Genomic DNA, 19,064 nt, shown 5'->3' with positions numbered 1-19,064 from the left:
GGCTGGAGGACAGATCGGCTGAATAGGCTATGTGTTACTAAAGCATATTTTTAATTGTTATTGCGGTCAGACTTGCTGATGATGTCCCCTACAGAGAAACAGAGACCTTTTCACTTTATACCTTGATGTTACACATATTTTATGTTAAAGACATAAAAGTTTAATATTTGGTTATGTTTGCAACATTTGCATATTGGTAATCATTGTATACTTGCAATATTTGCAATACTGTGGACTGTAACAGTCACCAAAGCATTTCACTGCATATCATACCGTTTATGACTATGTATGTGACAAATAACATTTGAAAAAGAAACAGATCTATGTGTGATAAGGGCTGGGCAAGGGGAACTGTCAGATGGAGAAGACTCCACAGTTAGTGAAAAACTGCAAAAAGATGATAATTTTAAAGGTGTGAACCAAGAGGTTGGAAACAAAAACATGGTGCCCCTTTAACCTCTTACTCTGTGAGCCAACTCACTTTCTCATGAGTCGACTGAAGTCTCCCAGGTCCAAACTGGTAGTAACTCACTATTTATCACTCACTCACTATCCCTAACAGCTTAGTCCTGTTAACCAGGGTCGTGTCTGCTGGATCCCAGTGTGGGTTCTCACCCAGGGCCGGGTAGCCCCGTACCATTCACTCACTTTTTCACAAAATCACAGTTTTCAATTCTCTGCAAGTACCTAGCGGTTAAGGAGGCCGCCCCATAATCAGAAGCTTGCCAGTTCGAATCTCGATCCACTGAGGTGCCATTGAGCAAAGCAACGTCCCCATGGCTGTCATGGCTGCCCACTGGTCACTAAGGGTGAGGGTTAAAAGCAGAGGACATATTGTGTTGTGTGCACCATGTGCTGTGCTGCAGTGTTTCACTTCACTTTCACTTTTATCACGTTCAGTTCAGTCATGGGAATGTGAAACTTGATTATCCCTCCCAAGATTAGGTGCTGCAGGAAAGACGGCACAATTCACAGATGAAAGATTTCATTTTAGGGACAAATCAAGAGGTGAAAATGTATTTTTCTCAGTTCTTCCCAACCTCTGCAGGAAACACTGCTGGCAGGAGGCTTATTGCTTTATGAAAGCACATGGCTCACATATGTGCACACAAAAGCAGGGACTCATAATTACAAGGCATTGTGTTAGCCTGCAAGCGCGAGAGCTTTGAACTCAGCATAAAACCCGACAGCCATGCTTTCTCCCTCGGTGTGTTTGTTGGCGTCTGTTTTTAATGCTTGTATGAGGGGTAAAGGCCACGGTATCTTCAAAGTCAGAGTCAGTTTTGAATGTTTTTCCTCAACCTGGAATTTAACATGGTTATTTCTTGGTGTCTGAATCTAGTGTAACTTTAATTTCCCCCAAAAGCTAGATGTAAATAAAGCTTTCAGGGGGAAAAATAAAGCTTTAAGGAGAAATCACATTATATTGTATTGACACCGGGAAGCTGATGTGGTCTTGGAAATGTCACACAGATACAAATAATGATAATACACTTTATGCACACACCCTTGGATCAATTCATTTTTTATGTTCTCATGGACCCAGACCAGTCCTGTGCTTCTCCCACACACTCTCCCCTGGTGGGTAGGCGGGAGACTGTGGGATACACAGTCAACCGGACATCAGTGACAGGAAGTGGTTAACTGGGTCCAGATGTCAGAGATGGTGAGCCACAGCTGGGGAGAAGGTGGTAGACTGCTGGCTTTGATTGTAAACTGGCTCCTTTTATCAAACCCACCACCCATATTTCTTATGTTCCCCATTTCTCCTCCCTCCCTCTGAGTCTTCCTGGCTCCATGTCAGTCTCACTGTATTAGATCATTTGGCCTTTTGTGTAGCAACAATATTTTGTGGGAACAGAAGTAGAGAGAGCTGTTTGCACTGTAGCACACAAACCTACAAATTTACATTCAATATTTTTTTTTTTTTTTTTTACCACTTGGCTTACTACTAATAATGCAGTAGTTATTATGAAGGTTCTCAAACAGCAAAATAACATTGCTTTTCTATGCTTACAGGTATCAGTAATAGATATGTAAATATACACATATACACTGACTTTCTTCATCGTTGGTCACATTTTTATTTGTAAAAGTATTTTTGACAAAAAACTTAAGATTTGAATGAAAATAGAAACATATCTGAATTCCAAACACAATTCCAAACACATGATTTATCTTCTTTTAATCAATCTGTAATGTCACAATAACTGTATGCAACAAACAAAAGGACTTTCTTGTGTAGACATGAGAACACTCTCCTCAAACCTGGAGGACTGCAATCCAATGACGGATCCCTAGACCCAATATTTACGCATAAGTGCTTGAACAAACTCACTGAGGAAATTGAGCCAAGTCAGCAGTAAAAACATTAAAAGCTTATATTCTTCTTTGGTGGTGGTACTCAGATGAGGTTTGGTCACTGGTAAATGTTACTCTGATCATGTCATCAGAGTATTGTGTGTTAAGTGTCAAAATGTACATGAACACGTGTGCTTTCTGCCAAATAAGGAAAACAACAAATAAACACATATTTAATTTTATTTATTTGCCTATGTTGAAAATAAGAACATATATTCAGTGAACACCTTTTAAACTACGTCTTCTAAAACAAACTACCAAAAAAAAGCCAAGCCTTCCCAGCCTTGCAAAATCCCCAATTTTAACCATTAACTGGGTTGGGGTGCAGAAGATCGGGTTTATTTGATGATCCTACAAAAACACACAGGATTTAACATAGAAAACAGCAACAACAAAAACACTGAAAAAAATAGTGTAGGTCCTCTGTTGTTTCCACTGCACATGTTACATATGGTATAAATGCATATACTGTACCTACATTTAAAACCTAATCCATAAATATCCATACAGTCCTCCCAATAACCATTCACTACCTGCCTGCACAGACTAAAGGGACCCACAATCATTAGCTATTTCAGGTACGGAAGAGGTTGTTTTAGCACCACATCAGTAATTATAGGAGTCACTTGTACAACTCTTCTGAAAGTTTTTATGCCAAGTGGGGTTGGATGAGTGGTGCTCTCTCACCCATACCCCAATCAATCAAGCTTCATTTTGAAGGATGGTTGTCTAGTCACCCTCCTCGTCGTCACTCAGCACCCTATGACGTCTGCGCTTGGCGGGGGCTGAGTTTTCATCAGCATCAAACTCATCTGTAACATCAATTTTAAGTTGTGGATCATCTGGTGAGAGAGAAATAGATGATAAACCAGGGGTGGGTAAACTTTTAAACTTTTTAAATGTGTCAGAGGGGCCAGCACCAAATGCATTCATAGAAAAACAAAAAAGGCATTACAGTGTCACTTTTAGTGGTAACTGTGTTGCTTATCAGCCCTCACTTCGGAAAAATGATTAACAAACTAAGAAAGGAAAGGTAATCAGCTGGTTGGATGTAAATAGTTGAATGTTACATGTTGAGATGTATGTTACATGGGGGTTGAACACAGTTTAGTGTAGGTGAGCGGTTAGGCACAGTCTTCAATGCGTGGTTCCAGAGAGTAAGAGCAGCTGCATTCTGGCTCGTCAGTTAGTAAAAAATGGGCATGTTGTAGTGTTCACTTTGGCTACCAGCTTGTTTAAAAAAAAAAAAAAAAAAAAAAAAAGCTCTTATTCTATCCAGAATGAGAGCCAAGTGAAAGCTCGCAACATTATTCAAATGGTCAGAGTTGTCCCACGCCCCAGACATTGCTTTCATTGTTGGTGCAACCAAAACAGAATTGCCAGAGGCTAGAGTCAGTTTCAGCTCTGCACCTCCTCGCCATTTTTTCCATCTTTCTTGCTAGTCAGAATGCATCACCTGACCGCTCATTTACAGCGCAATTCGGTGTAAAAACCAGGTGGTAGGGTAGCCTAGTGGTTAAACACACTCGCCTATAAACCAGAAGACCCAGGTTCAAATCCCACTTACTACCATTGTGTCCCTGAGCAAGACACTTAACCCTAAGTTGCTCCAGGGAGGGACTGTCCCTGTAACTACTGATTGTAAGTTGCTCTGGATAAGGACGTCTGGTAAATGCTGTAAATGTAAAAACCTGTCGGGTTCGAGCAAAGATCTTGATGCGCCCCCTGGTGGAAGGCCAGGTACTACAGGATGAGCTCAAATGAGAGCAGCCATAATGATGACAATTTCAGCAATTCTATACCAGTTTTTAGCAGGCCAGATTAAAGAGCCCAACCGGCCCGATGTGGCCCACAGGCCATAGTTTGCCCACCAATGCCTTAAACCAATGGCAAGGGCAGTGGTGGACTAGCGGTTAAGGAAGCGGCCCCGTAATCAGAAGGTTGCTGGTTCGAATCTTGATCTGCCAAGGTACCACTGAGGTTCCACTGAGCAAAGCACCGCCCCCACACACTGCTCCCCGGGCGCCTGTCATGGCCGCCCACTGCTCACTCAGGGTGATGGGTTAAATGCAGAGGACAAATTTCATTGTGTGCAGTGTATCACGTGTGACAATAACTTCACTTTCACTTTCAATGATAAACGGGTGCTTTATTGACCTTTGACTGTAGTGTTTTAATTAAAGTAAGAAAATAGCACCCCATCTTAATGCTGAGCAACCAAATACCCTAGATACTAGATTATCCAACGCTTTATGGCACAGGAAACCACAGGAAAGTCAATTTCATTGTTTTATCATGAATCGAATTAGTTAAAAGAAAATTCTCACCCTTCTCATCATCACTGTCAATAAAACGGCTCCGTTTCCCTCCAGGCCTGGCACCCCCTTCACCACTGAACAAGTAAGAAAAACATATGATGAAAAAGTAAAGATTTCAAAGAATATTTTAGAATTCTTACCAGCAAAATGAGGGAGACAGAGCTCCATCTTGAGGACAGAATGAAAATCGCCTCACCTTTGACCATCAAAAGAAGTCTTGTCCTCGGCAGTAGAGGACCCTGATAAAAAATGAGAACCAACAAGTATTTTAGAGATGTGCTAGTCATCTGAAATTAATAAAAATATCTATACTCATTAAAAACTGGTACGTTTTGTTGTATTTTACACAAATGTATGTGTATTTTAATCCAAACAGAAATGAAACCTCCCAAAATATAAGAACATGTGATATGTCTCATGGACTAAATGTGAGCACCCATTAGGAACAGAATGCCATTTTTAAAGTTCTAATTGTCCAGGCAGACCTGAGGTGTCAGTTGATTGCTGTTTCCTCTTGCGGGCGAGCAGAAGAGCTCTAAGGGCCTCAGCTCTTTGCTCATGGGAGGAGGATTCGTCCATTTGCTCTGGAGTGGAATCCTTCTCCACATCCTCTTCCAACCCCGACTCCTTTGACTCCCCAGATGGACACAAAGATGAGGCCAAAGCCCTCAGCTGGTAGACACTTATTGTGGCAGGGATTCTCCAGAATGATTCCTGATGGCAATTAATTTTAACAGAAAATTACATTGGCATATAAAACAGCAGCAAGGCTATTTTGGCAAGAAAATGTATTATTTAAATTAACCTCTAAAATGATCATGCAGCACAATCAAATGCACACCCTCCAAAAACACACACCAGTAACATCTACACACCTGCTCATCCGCTGGAGCTCGGATGCCTACTTTACGCAGAAGCTTCTGGAAGCTCTGCTTGTCCATGGCATCCTCGTTCTCCTCTGTCAGAGGAACAAGTGGTACGGCATAGGATGTACCTGAAATGAAGAGCCAATAAAGAAGACATTGTTATTTAAAGAGAAAAAAACATTTAACATTTAAAATAACATTTGTGTAACATACTCATAGAAATGTTAACAGGATTATAACCTAATTCAGTAAATTACCAAAAAAACTTGAAACTGGAATGCTTAAATCACCAATTAGTTGTACAAAATGACTACAAATCTGCCCCCTCGGGACAAGTAGTCAGTTAGGGTAGAAAGTCAATTAACGTAAAAAATTAATTAATTAATGTATTGTTTTTGTTATGCTCACCGTCATCTTCACGATCATCTGCTGCTCTGTTAATGCAGTTTTGCAGCCACAACAGAGGTCCTGATAAGCCTATGGTCACACACATAACAAATAAACAATATTTCTTTGTTTGAAGTACTCCACATATTACAACAATAGGTTTTTCCATAGTTTCACTTCCTTACCTTCTTGCTGCAAGCTTCTAACTAGATGGTCCAGATTGATATTCTTCTCCCCGGCACTCTGTCTCCTTTGCTTTTTCTTCTTCTGAGCTGCCATGGCCTCCCTTTCTTTCTTCCTTTCTTCTTCACGGTCGTCCTCTTCTCCTTCGTCATCTTCATCCTCCTCTTCATCTCTTTCCAGTTCCCCTTCCCATGGAGCTCCACTCAGATCAAAGAATTCATCTTCAGTCTGTGTAGAAAAGAAAAAAAAAAAAAAAAAAAAAAAAAAGGGGTGTTGATGCTAATAGTAATAAAAAAAAAGAGCAAATGCATTTCTACATAAATAGTTTGTAGTAAATAAATGTTTGCTCCATAGGTGGGGGTCAGAGCAGTAACATACCATGCCAGCACTTTTCCCAGGAACGTTGCGCCGTCTCTTCTTGTAAAGCTCTTTGCGGTCACTCACCAAGCCCAAGCTGAGGATTTTATCTACCACACGTGCCCGGGAACGTTTTGCAGTCAACCTTTTCATAATGTTCCCCAGCACATCTGAGAGAAAAAACAAACAAAAATTAAGGAAGCCACCTTAATGAAATACCAAAGTAGTATACTCTGATTTAAAGGGAAAAAAAAAAAAGATTTCTGTGATTGAGAAACAATGGCGCTAAAGCAACAAAAAAAAGCATGACCTCATATCAGCATGTTCTGTGTCCTTGTTCCAGAGCAAAGATGGTGAATTCAAACTCACCGTCAGAATTCTGGTGCTCTTCAAACAGCATCTGGAGCTCCATCTCCTGCTCCTCTGTCCACAACACAATCCGAGTACCTTTTCTATATGAATAAAAGAGCAGATGGTCAATGAGGGGAAAATGGGTCACAATCACTGCATAATAAAAAATTTTTCATTATTAAAAATATACTTATATAACACTTATTAAGAAGAGTATACATTGATGTTAATGCCATTACTTCTCTTTCTTCAGGTCCTTAGCACTGTCCACCAGGCCCATTGAAACCATTTGTGCCACAACCTGGCGACGGGTGCGATTGGTGTTGCTGAGCAATGGCAACAACGTCTCCACAATGTCAGGAACTGTTAAGGTGAAGATGGGCAGACATGCACAATGAAAATAGCAATGCTTCATCAACTCATGTGTGTAGGGATTAACTAAACAAAGGGCAGTGGTTGGCCTAGCGGTTATGGAAGCAGCCCCATAATCAGAAGGTTGTGGGCTCGAAACCCGAGCCACCAAGGTGCCACTGAGCAAAGCACTGTCCCCACACGCTGCTACCCAGGGCGCCTTTCATGGCAGCCCACTGCTCACCAAGGGTGATGGTTAAAAGAAGAGGACACATTTCATTGTCTATCACAATGACAGTCACTTCACTTTCAATTTCATAATTGATGACCCAACATGTGTCTCAGTACAAACATAAAAACATTTCTTACCTCCAGAATCCTTGTGCTCCTCATAAAGTTGCCGCAGCTCTTCCTCTTCCTCCTCTGTCCATGTGGCTTTATTCTTCTTCAGGCCATCCTCTCTGAAACAGAGAAAGTAACAAGTCAATTTGAAGCACTTAATTTAAGTATTAAATTAACAACTTAAGTATTGTCTCAAAGCAAGAAACATAATAGATATTAGCAGAGAGGATTGATATGGAGACTGACTATTTGATGTAGCATTTGGTAAACCAAGGAGGATTTCAGGCATCATCACTCACCCCTCTTTGGAGTAGCCCTCAGTCATCTCTCTCACAGCACCCACGTTCTTCCAGAATAGCAGCTCTACATAGGCTTTACTGTTCTTCGCTGCCACAGCAAAGAACCGGCTCAGGACAAACTTCGCAAAAGTCACCAGCTCCTGTTAAAAGGTCAAATGAAAAAGGTATATTAGCAGTCCCCTAATACTATATCTGAAATCTCTTTCCGAAATTCAGCCTTGGTGCATAATTACAGCCACTTTTATCCAGTCACACAATGAGATTTCCCAGGGATGCACGGTTTTGTTTTGTGTAGCTTTAAATGCAAATGAGGAGGAGAGAGGTGGGATGAGGAGGAGAGTGGACTATAGAACTGAACGGGCATTCACGGAAATTATGAAATCAACACTTCCTTTTTGGGGCACCTGTTTTTCCACAAAAAAAATAGTTTGTGCTCATTTTCACATCCAATCATGAAAAACTGGAATGAAGAGACATAAGGAGAGGTCTCACGTTTGCAAGCCATGATGGTCTGTGGTCCTTTTTAGGAAAGGGGTTGGAAATGACAACATACGGGGAGACATGCTAGATCTGACCGTCTGAGCTGCCGCTCTCTGAATCAAAGCACTCTTTTACATCTATCACCATTTCTAGCCACTGCAGGACCACAGACAGACTAGGGTAACTTGTATTAATTTCACAAAGCGAATCATAGGTGTCCTTTACATTAATTAAGTTGAGCTACTATGAAGGATGTAAATACCTTGTAAGCAGCAGCAGCAGGGTCTCCCAGTATCTTGTTGAAAAGACAAAAAACTGAAAGCTGGTAGAGAAGCCCCTCCATCTTCAGGTCAACTGCAAGGCGGTGGAGCATGCGTGCAATGCAGTGGTTGGTGTGTGGTGTGTTCTGAGAATACGTGCGCAGTAGCAGCAGGTATGGCCGTACTATTGTTGGACTAGCAAACCTGATGGTTTAACAAAAAAAAATTAGGAAAACATCCTATGCCAATCAAAAGGGTGCAGTAATCCTTTTTCTGAGCATCTTAATTTTGGCACTTCAAGTTCAAGTAAACTTTATTGTCATCTCTTCTATATATTGTGCAGATATACAGAGAGACGAGAAGACGTGGCTCCAGTTTACACAGTGAACTTGTACTCCATTGAGAAGGGACAAAATATTATTTACATACAAGTGTATTTTAATACTGTTTTGGTTCTCCTAAACATGCTACAATAGAATTGGTTAACTTCGATGTGTCAGTTAGTCCTGATGCCAAACAGGACAGATTTGAAATATCTGCTATAGGATAATTAATTAACATGCAAAAAATATCCCAGCTTTGCTGATCAGCCTTTCATTGCACATACCATTTAAACAATGGCGCTATAAAAACACTGAGGGTTTCTCTACCTTTTAATGAAATCCAAAAAGTTGAAATCTGTCTCTGAGACTTGTACAGACTCCAGCTCCTCTTCCTCCTCTTGTTCCATGTCATTGTCATCTTCCTCTTCCATAACTGGCTCACCTGAAGAAGCCCCTGATAAATGCAGACCATAATATATGTAGACAGACATGGTTAAACCATTTTTGTGCAAACTAAACATTTGTAATCTTCACTTACTGGGGAGGTTTGCAAAGAGAATTTGTCTGAGCAAATCCAGTTCTTCCTCAGGTTCCACATCAGGAGAGCCAAATACGTTCCCATCAGGCCACACCTCTCTGTGTGTACATGAGAGAGGGGTAGGCAATAAAGAATGTACTAGGGGTGGGACTATTTAAAAAAATGTATCTAATTTTTTATCAAATAATAAACATGGACATGAATAGTCAAGCTCTTAATTTCTGGGGGAAAATGCATTTAAACTTCATTTCAATTCCAAACAGAGAAACAAAAATAATATCCCTGCTGAAAGTGGGCAAAGCTAAAAATAAAGTGCTATTTTAAGTACATTTTCAAAATGGTATGGTCTTTAAATAATAATAACAAATGCACGTGTCTCAAATTTATTCTTTGCTTGGAATGCAAAGTGTGATATGTTTTTTTTCCTTCATTAATTAATTGCAATTAACACAAATTCCCACCTCTAATATACATATTTATTTAAAAAATCAGTAAAATTGCAGTGAGATGAGTTCTGCGGTGAATTTTAAGAACATACCTGGCGGCATGCAACAGGCCAAGGGCTTCAGGTCCAAGTCGAGCAATCAGTGAGTCCTGTATTCGCACCATGGCCTCTGTCCTCTGCTCCTCCAATGGAATTTCAGAGGCAGCATCAAATGGTACCACTCCTTCTGTCGCTGCCTGTAAATAAACTATTGTCAGATTGGATACAGACTGCATGTACTAGTGGCTTTCAAACTTTGTGTGAGTTAGAGACAGTGTAACAATAGAGAGTTTTGGACAGAACTACTTTTTTTATTGAATTTAATAGATAACCCAGGCACAGAAGATGTGACTGTGCATTTCGTAGTGACATTCCCAAATCCAGGTACATGGGGAGAGTAGGGTCAGGAAGGGCATCTGGCGTAAAACGAGGTCAACCAGAAAAATTGATCCGCTGTGGCAACCCCTCACAGGATCAGCCGAACAGAGACGACAATGTGTGTAATAGATTCTGTTAGCTTGAGGTACATGCTAGAGATCTGAAAACTGACCTTAAACCCTGATTCTCTGAGATCCTGAGACACAATCTGCCATGTCTCCTCCAGGGCCTCTGGTGTGTTCTCCTGATGGGGCTGCTTCTTTTGGCTACGCTTCCTGCGCTTCACCCTCTTCTTCTATTCAAGGTGAAAAAGAAAGTCCAGTGTTAAAAAGCCACATCATTTAATTTACAAATGTTTAGTTTAACATGAAACTCATGTAGTACAATAGTGAGGAAAATGGTTTGGTTCAAATTTCTAATATGCCAAGTACAGAAATGATCCAGTGGACCAATAAAAACCTGAGGGACCCACCATGTATTTGGACCAGACCTCACCTGCACTACCAGGCTGTTGCGGCCCTTACAGAAGCGCTCCAGCATACGGAGAAACAGGTGCGTGGACTCCACCAGATCTCTCAGAAAGGAGCGTGGCTGTGTGCGCTCGTCAAACTTGCGCAGCAGTGTCAGGAAGATCTCCCTGTACTCCATCAGATAGAAGATGTTACCTGCAGAGGTGCAGACACAATAAACATAAAAAAAATAACTGAGAAAGAGGGGAAAAAAACCAAAACAAAACATAATTTGCACAAAGATGCCATACTCTTGATGACTGTTGCGCTTTGTCGGATGTTCTCATCTTTTGAGCGATCCATCTCATTCACAGTCAAAAGCAGCTCTTGGTATGCTTTCAAGGCCAGGTGCATTCTGTAATAAACATTTTAATGCAATACTAGTCAAAAGGTATTGAGTTGGAAAACAAGGTAGCTTCTGAGAAACCATTTAGACCATACTGTCTGAAAAAAGACTGACCGGCGTGACCAGGAAGTGGCCTCTTTACGGTCTGTGAGCATCATCTCATAGTAGTTGGTAATGTTCTTCTCAATAAAGTGGAATGTGCCGATGGACAGGGTCTCTGAGACTAGGTCAGGGAGGAAGCTGTGGCTGCGGTTGAAGGCCATGAAGAAGCTAAGGGCCCACAGATAGTAAGTCTCATCATGCTTCTGCACCTGCTCACGAATCAGACGCTCCTAAATGAGAAGGGACAAAGGAATTAGATCTACTAGGGGAAAACAAAGAGCCAAAATGCTAAATGGGCAAAAGGAACACACAGAGTAGCAACAGCACCTTGACCAGGTACATGAGATGGTTGTAACAGTTCTCCAGGAAGTCGATGCAGAACTCGCGCAGAAAAAGACGCACATTGAGCGCAGAACGTCGCTGGCTCTCAAGGTCTTGGGCCATCAGCTTCCTCTTAGGCACTCTTCGCACAGCTTTACCAGAGTCGTGGGAGTAGTTCTTCAACTATGAGAACAAAATAAGAATGTATAAAAGGAAGCTTATTGCTTAGTCCAAACATGAGATTAAGTCCAAGTTTAGTTCTAGGTTGCTTCTAAAAACATTCAATCCAGAAGAGATTTTTCTCAAAACATCAAGAGTTGTTCTTTAAAGGGTGGTTGTAGCCTAGCTGGTACAAGACTCACCTATGAACCAGAAGACCACAAAGGTCTCACAGGTTCAAACCCCACTTTCAACCATTTCACCCCTGAGCAAGAAACCTATCCCTGAGTATCCCTGCAACTAAAGTTGTGGCCAAAGGTATTGAGAAAGACACAAATACTGATTTTCACAGAGTTTGCTGTTTTGGACAGTGGTTTGGGGGGGTATATTGGAGGTATAATTGTCAAGCAAGTTTTATTGACAATTACATCAAGTTTATGCAAAATGTCAATATTTGCTGTATTGGACCTTTTTTTTTTCTTTTTCCAAGACCTCTGCAATTCACACTGACATGCGGTAAATCAACCTCTGGGACAAATCATGACTGATAGCAACCCATTCCTTGGAGTTTGTGGATTTTTGTTTGTCCACCTGACTCTTGAGGATTGGCCACAAGTTCTCAATTGGATTAAGGTCTGGGGAGTTTCCTGGCCATGGACCCAAAATTTCAATGTTTTGTTCCCTGCGCCACTTAGTTCTATCATGGCGGAAAAGGCATTTTTCTTCACAAAACTGTTCTTGGATGCTGAGAGAGGTTGCTGTCAAAGGAGGTTTTGGTACCATACTTTATCATGGCTGTGTTCTTGAGTGACTGATGGTAGCACTCACATTTTCCCAGATGCCCCAAACAATCAGAAAGGGGCTTCATCAGCGAAAATGACTTTACCCGAGTCCTCAGAAGTCCAATCCCTGTACTTTATGCAGAATATCAGTCGGTCCTTGAAGTTTTTCTTGGACAGAAGTGGCTTCTTTGCTGCCCTTCTTGAAACCAGGCCATCTTCCAAAAGCCTCACTGTGCATGCAGATGGACTAACACCTGCATGCTGCCATTCCTGAGCAAGCCCTGCACTGGTGGAATCCCGAATCTGAATCATCTTTAGGAGCTGGTCCTGGCGCTTGATGAACTTTCACTGAATCCTTCTTCAAAACACTTGTTTTTGATGATCTGATAAATGGTTGATTTAGGTGCAATCTTAGTAGCAGCAATATCCTTACACATGAAGCCCATTTTATGAAACACATGGTTAACAGAGGAAGAACGATGATTTCAAGCATCACCCTCCTTTTAAAATCATCCAGTCTGCTATTCTAACTCAATCAGCATGACAGAATGATCTCCAGCCTTGTGCTTGTCATCACTCTCACTTGTGTTAACGAGAGGATGAATGAAATGATCTCAGCGGGGCTGAAAAGCAGTGGAAATGTTTTTTGGGGGGGATTAAGTTTATTTTCATGACAAAGAGGGATTTTGCAAATCAACATAAAATTCTGGAGAATATGCTAATTGTCATATAAAAACAGAAGCAGCAAACTTAGTGAAAACCAGGATTTGTGTCAGATTGCTCTGGATAAGGCCGTCTGATGGAAGCCTTAAAATGTAATGTAAATTTAAATCACCTAAGGCTGACGTTGGCATTCTGTGAATGAACGTAACATGCCTTTTAAATTGGTTTTAGCATTTGCACAAACTTACATTGTGGAGACCCTGGTGAAAAATGACATCCTTCTCCCCAATGGACTTCACCCCCTGGACCACATAGGAGCCTCGGAAACGAGAGTGCCTAAATGAAAGGGATGTTAGAAAAATCCACAAAATAATTGTTTGAGTGGAAAAAAACTTTTATAATTTTTTTTATAATATATGGGCAGAGTTGAAAAGATAATTAATATTTTGGACAGATTTTCATAATACTGGTCAAATTAAACTTTTTGGTATTGTTGAAAACATGGACATTTGTAATGTTTCAACAAGTGTGAAATTGGAAAGCACTTCTAAAAGATCATGATTACATAATTACATATCAATAAATCAAGGTGAAATTAATGTTATTGATAGATGCAATATGAACCCAAAACTTACATTTATGGTATTAATCATTTTAAAACACACAATTCTTATATATACACACACACAAGAAAGCTTTTATCTTGTCCTCACCTCGTCCCTCTCTGCATGATGCGGGAGCGTTTCTCTGCTTGCTCCTTGGCTCTCAGTGCTTCCAGCTCTGCAGCATCTTTCTGTTTCTCTTGTGAAGAACGTGCATGACCAGCACTTGCAAGCACCTCTGGAGTCTGCATGTGTTCCACAAAAAGCACAGAGAAGGGTCACAGCACACACAAAAAAAAAACAAGTAGATCCCATCAACAGTTTATCCTACAGGAAAGAGAAAATGCAGATGCTGAAGCCCAAATTAGACTTGGGTAGTGGACAACCAGGGTGTTACCTGGTCACGGAACATGAGGGAGATGACCTCCAGGACATGCATACTCCACTGCTGCTCACTCTGGGCGCTAGCCAAAAACTTGAGTAGGTCGTCCATCCCGCTCATGTGAATGGCCCATAATAGTTTATCATGCACACTGGCATCATCATCAACATTCTGCAGAGAGCCAGAAAAGTACACATTTAGTAATTTTATTGTTATAAACTTGTGTTTCTAATAGCCACCTAAAAAATGGCCTTTTCAGCTAAAGTAGTGATGTACTACTGGGTTAGTATTGAAGGTACAAAATAAATAAGTAGAAATGACTGAGACAAATGAAAATAATTACACCTTTTCCTCATATGGATCAGCAGGGACATGCAGCACATTCCTAACCAGCAGTAAAATCCTCTCAATCAGCAAGTTATCTTCATCCTGCCTCTGCTCCCAGTCCTGAGACATATGACGGTGACGTATAAAACAAAACTGTGTCATGACCTACACATCAAAGAATTCCCCATGGTCAAATGCATGTCCTATAAAAGCATTGCTTTTACTCACCAGTTGCAGTAGATTATAGAGCTTCTCACTCAGAATCCCAAACACTTTCTCATTCGCAAAGGCCTAAAGAAAAAAAAAACATGCATTAGAATGAAGCATTGTTTACTGCATTGAGTGCACATAAAACAAAAGTACAATGAAAGAATACTACAATATCCATACCTCTTTGTAAGCATGTAGATATGATACCACCTGGAGAAAGTGATGTCGGAAGGTAGGGTCATCTGGGACTTTGCCAAAACAGAGTATTGCTGGTTGTGTAAGGTTGACCATGAGCCTGTGGACAGGTAGGAGAAAGTCAACTTATTGGGATAATACAACATATTGTTAAAAATTCAGACAAAACCATGCAACACAAAAACAAAGTTCTTTTAGCAAGAGCTGTGCTGCAACACCTAAATTTTAGAGGAGTGCTTGTGCATGCATTCAAAACCCCACATGAATCACCTGATACAGGCGTCAAACAGAGGCTTGTCGTGACCGTGCTGGATGATGATGGGCAAAAGGTCATTCTGCAGGATCTGGCCTGCCCCAAGCTGCTGTCTGATGTCTCGTGTGTCATCCTCATGGCGCAGGTAGCGGATCAGATCCTTAACACTCTCTAAATAATGGGTTAAAGGTAATCAGATGAACATTGAAAGATTGTGGAAGACTGTAACACGACAAGATTGTACATATTGAGGGTGGTTTAATTCCTTCTCATCTTAAACGTTTTCCCAGCTGAACAACATTTTGTAACAAATTCAGAAGGGTAGTGGTTCAATATTTTCAAGTCCCTGAGAGGACTCACCCAAGCAATCTGGCTCACGGTGATAGGTGTCTCCCTCCAAGTAGCCCAGGGCACTGCATGTTGCCAAAAGCTCACAGTTCATCATGTACAAGTCCATATAGCACCAGCCTTACAGTGAGTAAAAACTATGCCCCAATCTTCAGCAAGGCAAGAGAGAAAGAAGGGGACAATAATTAAGCGAGGAGTGAATATAACGCAAAGAAAAATAAAAGACAACAAATGAAGTCAAAAGAGTGCTTCAAAACACACTTTTACTCACCTGATTTTAAACAGCCGAGCTGTTTCAAATCTAAAAAACAAGGAAATATGACTCAGTGAAAGAAGCTCAAAAGTCTGTGTGATCAAATACATTTTCAAGAATGCAAGGTGTCTATAATAATAAACATGACGTAAAACGCTGAGATCCAGTGGTTGACCTGTACTGTTTGCAATATTGTTTGGCTCTTGTTCAAGGGGTTGAACTGGATAACCCACGAATAAAACCACTCCTTTATATAACAGATGTGCTTTGGTGTCAAATGATCAGATACAGCGACACGCAAATTCACATCTCATAACATAAAATCATTTTCCCCTCCACTTTCACGAGTATCGGAACTTTCCTCTCCTGTTCCCAAAATGCATTAAACAATGACCTTACATCACACCAACTGTCTTCCTGTCCCTGAAACACACAGACGCACGCACAGACGCACAAACTTACGCTCAACTGAAGGCCTTTGTGTGCTATTAATATTATTTCCCTCTATGACACACAAGCGCAGCGCTGAAAGACTCAGTCAACTCAAAACTCCACAAGGAGTAAGAGTAAGGTTATGGTGGTTATGCAACTGTGACACTTACCCACAATGCACTCAGATTTTAGCCTAGTTTTGCAGGGAAGAGGGGAGCCGGAGAGGGAGGGGTGAAAAATTTGAAGTGCTTAACCCTTTCAGTACCTGTGACTGTATGGCAGAACAATAACTTAAATGCTTACATTACTTAAAAGCTTTCAAAACCTTACACAGACATTAAATATTTCAATGTTGATGAATTGCAGGTTCTTAAAAAAAATTTCAATTATTTGAGTGTTCAATTCTGTTAAGTTTCAACAAGGCACCGTGAACCGTGACCTGTAGAATCCATCCATATATCCGTCTATTCACGCTGCCAGGTTTTTGTTTGGGTTTATTGTGATCCGAACGACTCAGTGTGAGACATGTGCTGCGCCATCTGACAAAAAGACGGCCGACTGATTCAGAGAACGGGATCTCCGCCGAAAATCGAGCAAGTTGCTGGCACGACGCTCTGTAAAACACAGGCTGCCACAGCTTGGCTCTGCACCAGGGGCTGGAAATAAAGAAATCCCGCTTTTAAAAACCGGGCCGGCGTGAAACGCCTTTAAGAGGCATTCTCGCCTTTAAGAGGCGCCACGTGACCGAAGCCGATTAGTTGTGAAGAACCTCGGAGGCGCGTTATTTCCGTCACTCATACAACTGCTATCTTGTCCTAAATGGAGCCCCAAGCACCGCATAAACTATTACATTTACTGCATTGATCAGACGCCCTTATGCAGAGCGACTTACAATCAGTAGTTACAGGGACAGTCCCCCCTGGAGACACTCAGGGTTAAGTGTCTTGCTCAGGGACACAACGGTAGTAAGTGGGGTTTGAACCTGGGTCTTCTGGTTCACTAGGCTACTACCACTCTAGTTGAAAGTAGTTGAATGTCACTTATAGCTTTTAGTAGCCGTTGTTTATTCGGGCTCGTTGACAGGTTAGACTCAATAAAATCACCGAGTTGAGTTTTCTTTTTATTATTATTTATTTCCTTATTTCTTCACACGTTCCTTTCATTTCATATTGCAACCGATCCGCAACCGAGAACGTCCGCTGAAGGTTCCGCGACCTCACGGACACCGCACACCGGACACCCAGTTAAAAACACTCACCAGACAAGGAGGAAGAACACATGCAAACGAGTGATCTGCTGGCTAGGCAACGGTTTACAGCCACGTTCCACCCCGTGCTTGTTTGTCGCGAGTTGCCATCCCGCTCCCTCCGTTCGGAAACACGCCGCGTCTGGCGCGCAAACCCCGGGCGGCGTCTTAAAGGGACCGCGTCGCGCCGCGCATTCTGCGGAGTTAAATTCACTATATATGGGGTACGCGTGTGTTCAGCCCCGGAACTGTGCAGGCAGCGAACGGTCTCTGTCCGCGGCGAACTGTCCAAAGCAGGCCGTGCGCCGTCAGTGCGCTCGGGTCTAATAATAGCGGCTTTACCGGGAACACACCGCAATGCCCCTTTTTTCTTACATGACCGTTCCACAAACACGCCATTCTTGCTTGTCAGAATGCATGGAACGGGAATAAGTTCGACAGCCTACAGAAGCCAACGCTTAGATTCTCGCCGTGTGGTTACTGTACGGCTGGAAATCATTCCTGTAGATATCTTTGACGAAACACCAAACAAAACCAACCACAGAAATGTAAATGAACCATACCTTATCTTTTAAACGTGTTGAAATGTGGAGGTTGTCGAAAAAAAAAATTATTTACTGTACTTGACAGTCCTGAGACTGTTCAGAACACTGTTGGCAAACAGGGGCTGTACCAAACGCCGAGCAGGTACGACTTCGCACCCAAAGAAAGTGTCGCGCGTTACAGAGTTTTTTTAAATATTCCCTTTAAAACACCCATACATACGAACCCGTGGCTAATTAGCCCTCGATAAATTCCATAGCGTACGACGAAAGCTATGGCGTACAGGGAAGAGGAGTAAAAGAGTGGCCCCTCCTCCGAGCGTCGCCGCTGTTGGTTTGACCCGCGAGTCACATTCGAAGTCAGCGTGACAGGCGACTCGGTACAGCAGCACAGGCAGCGTGTGTTGTCGTGCCGCGCTGACGTCATCGCGTCCTCTCACCAATCAAATTGGCAGAGCCAGAGACGAGCAGAGTATAATTTACGAGTCAACTCTACGCATTTCAACGAACTGTTTGTGTGGAAGATTTTAAGCACAAATATTAAAATGGCAATGCAATTGTTATTTCTTTGTTAATTAAAAAAACACCTTCCTTTTTCATGGGATACAAATGTCACATACAGTACAGGCAAAAAGTTTGGACACAACTTTCTTTATTTTCATGACCATTTACGTTGGTAGATTCTTACTGAAGGCATCAAAACTATGAATGAGCACATGTGGAGTTATGTACTTAACAAAAAGTGGAGACCTGGCCTCCACAGTCACCGGACCTGAACCCAATCCAGATGGTTTGGGGTGAGCTGGACCTCAGAGTGAAGGCAAAGAGGCCAACAAGTGCTAAACACCTCTGGGAACTCCTTCAAGACTGTTGGAAAAGCATTTCAGGTGACGATCTCTTGAAGCTCATCGAGAGAATGCCAAGAGTGTGCAAAGCAGTAATCAGAGCAAAGAAACTAGAATATAAAACATGTTTTCAGATATTTCGCCTTTTTTGTTTAGTACATAACTCCACGTGTTCATTTATAGTTTTGATGAATAGTTTTGAGAATCTACCAATGTAAATCATCATGAAAATAAAGAAAAACACATTGAATGAGTAGGTGTGTCCAAAT

The 19,064-nt window shown here is 41.7% G+C and overlaps 1 protein-coding gene across 3 annotated transcripts; it reads right to left on the bottom strand.

Moving 5' to 3' along the window:
- Nucleotides 1–2,525: 2,525 nt before the first annotated feature.
- timeless (timeless circadian clock) lies at nt 2,526–18,286 on the bottom strand. Of its 3 annotated transcripts, none has more exons than XM_028999500.1 (31): nt 17,972–18,286; nt 15,749–15,778; nt 15,490–15,626; nt 15,147–15,300; nt 14,862–14,976; nt 14,700–14,762; nt 14,490–14,591; nt 14,160–14,315; nt 13,874–14,007; nt 13,409–13,496; nt 11,563–11,739; nt 11,248–11,465; nt 11,039–11,142; nt 10,774–10,943; nt 10,451–10,573; nt 9,955–10,097; nt 9,417–9,514; nt 9,206–9,332; nt 8,558–8,759; nt 7,816–7,955; nt 7,544–7,635; nt 7,063–7,186; nt 6,842–6,924; nt 6,494–6,642; nt 6,118–6,343; nt 5,954–6,022; nt 5,555–5,673; nt 5,165–5,393; nt 4,876–4,918; nt 4,689–4,753; nt 2,526–3,203 (listed from the first exon to the last, which is right to left on the bottom strand). In XM_028999500.1, exons 3-31 carry the CDS (start codon nt 15,584–15,586, stop codon nt 3,091–3,093), a joined length of 3,723 nt encoding a protein of 1,240 aa, XP_028855333.1. In that variant the 5' UTR covers nt 15,587–15,626; nt 15,749–15,778; nt 17,972–18,286; the 3' UTR covers nt 2,526–3,090. The 3 variants fall into 3 exon arrangements, with proteins under 3 accessions (XP_028855333.1, XP_028855336.1, XP_028855335.1); XM_028999503.1 differs by lacking the exon at nt 17,972–18,286 and adding an exon at nt 17,421–17,548; XM_028999502.1 differs by lacking the exon at nt 17,972–18,286 and adding an exon at nt 16,193–16,817.
- Between the last annotated feature and the right edge of the window lie 778 nt (nt 18,287–19,064).

This window comes from Denticeps clupeoides, chromosome 12 (assembly GCF_900700375.1).
Source record: "Denticeps clupeoides chromosome 12, fDenClu1.1, whole genome shotgun sequence".
In the NCBI taxonomy this organism is placed as follows: Eukaryota; Metazoa; Chordata; class Actinopteri; order Clupeiformes; family Denticipitidae; genus Denticeps; species Denticeps clupeoides.
This window is presented reverse-complemented; position numbering and strand designations above follow the sequence as displayed.

What these genes read in the sequence shown, in the direction of transcription:
- timeless (XM_028999500.1), bottom strand. Translation starts at nt 15,586, where the DNA reads ATGGACTTGTACATGATGAACTGTGAGCTTTTGGCAACATGCAGTGCC. An exon ending in ATCATGCAGAGAGGGACGAG is followed by an intron (nt 13,497 to 13,873) that starts GTGAGGACAAGA and finishes CCTTTCATTTAG; the next exon opens with GCACTCTCGTTTCCGAGGCT. An exon ending in GCAACAGCCTGGTAGTGCAG is followed by an intron (nt 10,574 to 10,773) that starts GTGAGGTCTGGT and finishes CACCTTGAATAG; the next exon opens with AAGAAGAGGGTGAAGCGCAG.